This window comes from Leucopleurus acutus, assembly GCF_964270905.1.
Source record: "Leucopleurus acutus genome assembly, chromosome: 3".
Lineage (NCBI taxonomy): Eukaryota > Metazoa > Chordata > Mammalia > Artiodactyla > Delphinidae > Leucopleurus > Leucopleurus acutus.
In genome coordinates, this window is record NC_139145.1 from 53,502,715 (window position 1) to 53,509,447 (window position 6,733).

Below are 6,733 nucleotides of genomic sequence, written 5' to 3' on the forward strand. Positions count from 1 at the left end.
ACAACCCAGGCTCATAGTAGGGCCAAGAGAGGGTCAGGCACACTCAGCAGGCCACATCCTGATCCTTGAGATTCCTCTTGAAGTTTCTAAGGGCCCATGTCAAAGAGTACCCCATCTCTACCCATGATCACCACAGAGTGAGGCAAGGCCTCTTCTAATTTAAATAGGAAGGAAACTTGCTGTCTTTAAATGGAAGCTTGATATGCAGACCCTTGGCCCTGGCCCTGCTCCTGACTTGTTTATTCTTGACGGCCTCTGTCTTTCCCTATAGTCCCCCAAATCCAGAGAGGATTGGGCTAGAGGGGTCCTTCCATTTTACAAAACAAAACCTCATTCATTCATTCAACAGATACGTATCGTCTGCCACTCTGAGCCAGACCCTGAGCTGGCATTAAGCATGAAACAGACAAAACTCACACTACCAGAGACACACAGACAGAGGAAGCTCCTGGCCAGAGATCACACAGCCTGGACCCAGGAGCCCAGGGTTCCTTCCTCCACATTCTGCCTCTCAAGGCTTCAGCCGTGCTGGCTTGTGTATGCCTGCCTCATTCCAGATCAGGCCCTGGTTCCAGCCAGGCAGGGGCCTAGAAGCCTTTCTCTGGTCCACAGATGACTCTCAAAGTCCCATCATGAGAGGCCAAGTGCAGCTTTCCATAAAAGCAGCCCTGAACATTGGCCTCACGTTCCCTTGGCACAGTCTAAAGAAACCCCCAGTTGGGCCTTAGGCAGTGAATGCTGAAAGCTGATGAGACTTGGTAAAAGAAAATCTGCTCCAGAGTGCTTTTCAATTACTCTTCTGGGTAATTTTTGTGCACTTGTACAGCCATCAGCAGAGGCTTAGAGAGGTAATGTGACTTGCCCAAGGTCACACGATTAGGAAATGACCCTCCAGGATGCAAATCAGGCCTGCGTGAATCCCAGACCGTCTGGTACCCAGATCCCGACCCCCGCCACACAAACACACATACACACACCCCTTGAGAAGTTTGTGCCTCCACCGGACGAGTGGCAGAGGCGACTGAACAGTTTCAGAGAAACCACAGCTCCCGACGCTTCCTGAGAGAGCCCAAGGAGAGAGGCAGCGGCGCCTGCCCGGCGCGCTCAGGGGGCGGGAGAGGATGGGGCGCTTCGTGGACCCGGCCACAGCTCCCGCCGGCAGGTAGAAACTGGTCAAAGTACTCGTGCGCGCGGACGGTCCCGAGCGTCTGAAGCGGATGACGCCGAAACGCGCGGCTCCAACTCACAACCCTGCCGGGCCACTACTGACGCAGACCTTGCATTCAGGCGACTCATCTCGCCCTCTCCAAAAAAAGTCTCCCAAACTTTTGAGGTTATTAATAAAACAAACAAATGAATAAGCAAATATATAACAGCGGGGAACTTTCCGAAAAGGAGACTGAGGCGGATATCGGGTTCTTCCCTGGGCCAAAAAAGCCGAAGGCCCTTACCTGCAGGAAACCTCCCAGCCCGCAAAGGCGCGTCTGTCTGGAGCACTTCGCTTCGGCGCGCGGGACGCTCACGGCCACCTCATCTGCAGCCCGGCTGGGCTCTGGCCCTGTGTTTTATACCACTATAGGCAATTAATATTGCATCAGCCGTATTTTAAATTTTCAAAACCCACAATATAATGTAATGGCATAAGGGCATTTATTATTAAAGGACACCCGATGGAGAGGGAGGTGGAGGAATCGCTGGGGCTGGTGCGCAAGGCGGGGGCGACAGGGTGAGACCCAGGGGCTGGGGATGATCCCCAGGTTTGCTTTTGCAATAGGGGGGCGTATCGCGCGGAGGGGAGACCCGCTCTGCTTCGAATTTCAGTCCAGAGGTGATGACGCAGAGTTCTTTGCAGACACAGTGGGGAAATGTACAGACGACTCCAGGACTTGGAACATTAATTTTTAAATCATGAAGGTGTTTCTGCGTCTCACAGATAAGATTTCCTCCCCCTTTTAGAGTATGTGGAAGAGAGAGAAGGAAACCGGCATCTGTTGAGCACCTACTGTGTATAGGCACCAGGCCAGGATCTTTGCCGCAATTATCTCATTATCCACCCCCCACCCCCACACACACACAGACAGAAGCCTCGATAGACCGTGGAATAATCTCCTGGGTGACAATTCCAAATGAATTTCTGAATTGACCTCAAGGAAGCCCAAACGACTCTGTCCCAGCAAAGAACACTTTCCTCCCTTTTTTGCATCTCTCCTCACCTCCCATCTAGCTGTTTGAAACTTTTAAAATAATCATGTTTCCCGAGAAGAGCCAAGCACTACCAGACACCTTAAATAAATAATCTTACTTAGTCCTGACAATAGCCTTGTAAGTATTCGCATCTTCGTGCTGCAGACAACCGATGGAGACTCAGAGAAGTTACACTCACTTCAGGATCGTTCAGCCAATGAGTGGAGGCATTGGGGGCCCCTACTCCCATCAGTCAGGCCTAAAAGTTTTCTGTCTGAGTCAAGTTGAGCAAATAGAAGCTGAAAGATTAGCACGTGAGAAGCGTGGAGGAAGGGCCTGGAAACCCTGAGGTCCGGGGAGGATCTGGGTGAGAAGATGAGGCAGCCCCGAAAGAGGAGCAAGGAGGGAAGATTGCAGGAGACTGGCCTCCTGGAAATGACAGTCCGGCCCTTTTGGGTTCTCACTTTTAAATCCTTTCCAAGACTAGTAGTCCTTAATCTCCGAGAAAGAAAAAACACTGCAATTCGGGTTGAAAAATAAAGCATTTATTTTAGAAGTTAATTCAAGGGGTAAAGAGAGAAGGAAACAATATTTTATTTGTGTCTATTCGGACAACGAAACCAAAGGTCACACAGCAACACGCAAATTACATGAAGCAACGAAAGAAAACATGTGACGGGGCCAGAGGGACTTGGGGTGAGAAAGATCCAGGCCGGGGTTTCGCCCCTCTTTCCGTTCAAAGCTATGAGTGAACCTCCACCGAGAGGTTGGGGGATGGAAAGAAGTAGAGTTAAATAAATAACAGTAAATAACGGTGCTAACAATAATAATAAAAGCACAATGAGGTGAGACGTGTTAGAAGGACTTGCATATGATTCGGAAAAGTTACAGTTACTTTCGTTCGAGCAGCTGCCTCTACGCAGCTGCTCTGGGAGTCTGGCTGGAACAGCGAGCTGGGGTCAGAGAGTCCTCAGTCCGACTGCTACCAATGCCCTGCTTTCCTGCAGGCGGGCATTACCCCTCAAACTGCTGTCATTACCCAGCAGATCATGGCGGATGAGCCACAGCAGGGGCCGGCTGCTGCTTGCAAACCAGCTACAGGATCCCCCCACCCCACCTCAGCATTTTCAGTCGCTGAATTGGGCCCACCTTTTCTGGAGCCCACCTTATGGTGGAGAACAACTCAGAGCCCGCTACTCCCCGAACATTTTCCCTGAACCTAATCTATGCTACCTTAGACAACTTACAACAAACCAAAGGATGAAATGGATAAAATTTAGGTGACGAACGGAGTATAAGGCTATCCTTTGGAAACATACATGTATTTTATACTCTAAATAAATCTCCAGTACATGTTTGTGCCCCACTTAGACTCTGTGTAATTCCTTATCGCTTCCTTCCCATCCCTTCACCCCTTGTCTAGTCGCGCTTAGTAAAGTGGTGTCTTCACCCCAGAGTCGTGCGTTCGGGCCAATTGACCATCCCCTGCATTTGGGCTCCCGCCGTGAGGTCGCGCGGTCTTGTGCGCGAGGGCGATTTTCAGCACCACGGACAGCACAAGCCCCTCCAGGCCTGCCTTTCAGGAATTTTTTTCTTAGCGCCCAAACTTTTCTGGTGGGAATAGAAAGAAAAGAATGGAAAGAGAAGGCCGGGAGGCAACGAGGTGGGATAAAGGGGAAAGTCTGTGACTTCGGGGGAGAGAGCCTGACCTACCAGGAAACGTCTCGGAGCCCCCATAACCGTGCCCCCCAACTCCAGGGGGACATACACTCAGCTCTCCCGGCCCCGGACGCTCCGCCCCGCAGCAGTCAGTGGACAGCCGAGTACTTCATTCGTTTCTGTTTCTGTCTTTGGTTACAGAACCAGACCCTCACCACGTTCTTTTTAAGGTCCAGTTTCTCGGCGATGGCCGCGATCTTTTCGGATGAGGGCCGCGGCTGGATAGCGAAGTAGGCCTCCAGCGAGCGCTTCTCCGGTGCCGCGATAGACGTGCGTTTGCGCTTCCTCTCACTGCCGTTGAAGAGCTCCGGCTTGCTGTTTTTCTCTCGGTAGGCGGCCTCGGCTTCCTCCAGCCAGGCCTGGAGCACCGGCTTGAGGGCGATCATGTTGTTGTGCGAAAGAGTGAGAGACTCAAACCTGCAGATGGTGCTCTGGCTGAGCGAGCCGACGCCGGGGATCTTGAGGTTGGCTAGAGCCGCACCCACGTCCGCCTGGGTCACCCCCAGCTTGATGCGCCGCTGCTTGAAGCGCTCCGCGAAGGCCTCGAGCTCTCGCGGGTCCGACTCCACGTCGCTGAGGCATGCGGGCATGGTGCTATGAGGCGCCACGGCATGTGGGTGGCTCATGCCCATGGCCTGATGCAGGTGGCCCATGGCACCCAGGTGATGCGGGTGGATCTGTGCCGGCATCACCGAGTGCTCGGGGGCTCCCAAGCCGCTGACGCTCAGCGTGGGCGAGATGTGCTCTAGCAGGTCGCCCTCGAGGCCTTGGTGCACTGCGTGGTGCGGATGCGAGGTGAGGGTGGCCGGGTGGGAGATGGGCACGGTGGACGAAGTGGACGTGCAGGGCACGCTGCTCATGGTATGGTAGGTGGCGTCTGGCTTGAACGGATGGTTCTTGCCATGGGAGACGATATCCACCGCCGCCAGAGCTTCGGCGCGTGCCAGCAGGCTCTCATCAAAGCTTCCAAATATATTACCCTGCAGCTGCAAGCGAGAAGGCGCACAGCACGGTCAGTGGGGAATACTGTCAACTCAGGATTAAAACACATTTTCAAGCAACCGAGATGCCTCTCCTCAAAGCCCAGGTCATAAAAATTAATACGGAGACAGAGGCTCTGCTGAAACAGACGTGTGGATCAGAGACATGAATGAGAGAGAGAGCGCGCCGGGAGAGAGCACGGGGGAGACAAGGAGAGGGGTTCAGACAGCGGCGATTGTTCTGGGCGACATGAAAAAAACATGAACCAAGTGCCTGTCAAAAAATGTGCCTTAGAGCGGTAATTATGCTCCACTACGTACCTGCGGGGCTGGGAGACAGACTCGGCGCATGGCCTCAGAGCCGGAGTGGAGGCTGGAGAATTTGGGTTCTTGAAGCACCGGGTGCATGCCGAAAGGCTGCTTGGCGTTCATGGCCATCATCTTCGCACGCCGGGCAGGGAGGCAGCGAGGGACATGGATCAGGCTCTTCTCGCTCTCTCGCTCGCTGCACTCCAAGTGAGCGCCGCTCAGCGCCCGCGCTCCCCTCGCCCTCTCGCTCGCTGCCTCCCCTCTCCCCCACCTGCTCCTTCACTCATCTTACAAGCAGCCTGCCAGGAAGGGCCCGGGCGCGCGCGCAGGCGTGCTCACGTGCCCGAGACTCGCGGGGGCGGCCCGGGAGGCGAGGCCAGGCAGCAGCTCTCCGAGCGGGCCCCCGCCGCCCCAGACACAGCATTTATACCCTGGCCGGGCCGGGCCTCTCCCCGTCCGCCCCGCCCTGCCCGGCTCCAGCCCGCAGACCTTCCGGATTCTTTCTTCTTCTTCTCGGACATTCTTTCCCCCAAAGTCCCAAACCTCTCCATCCTGTCCCAACTCTCATAACCCAGATATAAGGGCAGCCGTGGCCCGGGAAGCTGACCCTCCCTCTCGCCCCCCCCCCATACACACACTTTGCCCAGCTGCCGCCAAACTGCCCATTTCCAGGGCGCTCCTGGTCCCACGCCGGTGCGGTCCACCAGAGTCCGGCCCAGACGCGCAGCGAAGGGGCGCCTCCAAGCGCCCAGACGGGCTCCGGGGAGGATGAGAAACTACCAGAATGAGCCCCAGGTGACCTCCACCTCCCGGGGTGAAGGTGGGGAAAGTAACTGCCTGCCCAGTGCAGGAGGTCTGAAGTTTCCTCCCTGCACTTGTCTTTCTTGCCTTCGCTTGAGAAAGACAATTTGCCCCCCCACCTCCCCCATTCCCCAAGCCGCCAGTCTAAGGAATCTTGCAGGTTAGTTTTTAGGACTGCCCACCGGCCTTGGGAGTCGATCAGAGGACTTCTGCTGGGCCGCTGATGCTTACAAGCGCCATTACCCACAACAGCAGCGTTCATTTTAGAGCTCCTACTGTGCGTTAGGCAATTTAGAGTTAGCTCAGGGTGCCCTCAATACCCTGTGGAATAGTTACTGTTATGCCATTTTATAGACGAAGAAAACGAGGGTCAGATGGGTTAAGCCCAAGACAACATAACTGGTTGGGAGCAAAGCCATTCACTCACTCGTTCCGTTGTCGTTATCCGTTACACACGTGTTTACTGGTGGCCTACTGTGTGCCAGGCGCCACGTCTGACTTCCCAGGCTCTTAACCACTCAGCTACTTTGTCTTTCCTCCCGAAGTTTCGGACTTGCGTGCCCTGAGGTTAGTACTGCCCCGCCCTCGCCTCCCCTCTGCTCCCCTCTCCTTCCCTCTTCTCTCCTCTCCTTTCCCCACGCTAGTAAACATCGTGAATAATGCATGGGGAATCCTGGGACCGCGGCCGCGCCGCCCTCGGGCTTGGGAGAAAAGCCCTGCGCGCCCAGCTGAGCCCACCT

The 6,733-nt window shown here is 54.9% G+C and overlaps 1 protein-coding gene across 1 annotated transcript; it reads right to left on the bottom strand.

Moving 5' to 3' along the window:
- Window positions 1–3,992: 3,992 nt before the first annotated feature.
- POU4F3 (POU class 4 homeobox 3) lies at window positions 3,993–5,324 on the bottom strand (the record flags this gene model as incomplete). Its single annotated transcript, XM_082836005.1, has 2 exons — window positions 3,993–4,889; window positions 5,205–5,324. 2 exons carry the CDS (start codon window positions 5,322–5,324, stop codon window positions 3,993–3,995), a joined length of 1,017 nt encoding a protein of 338 aa, XP_082692131.1.
- Window positions 5,325–6,733: the final 1,409 nt, after the last annotated feature.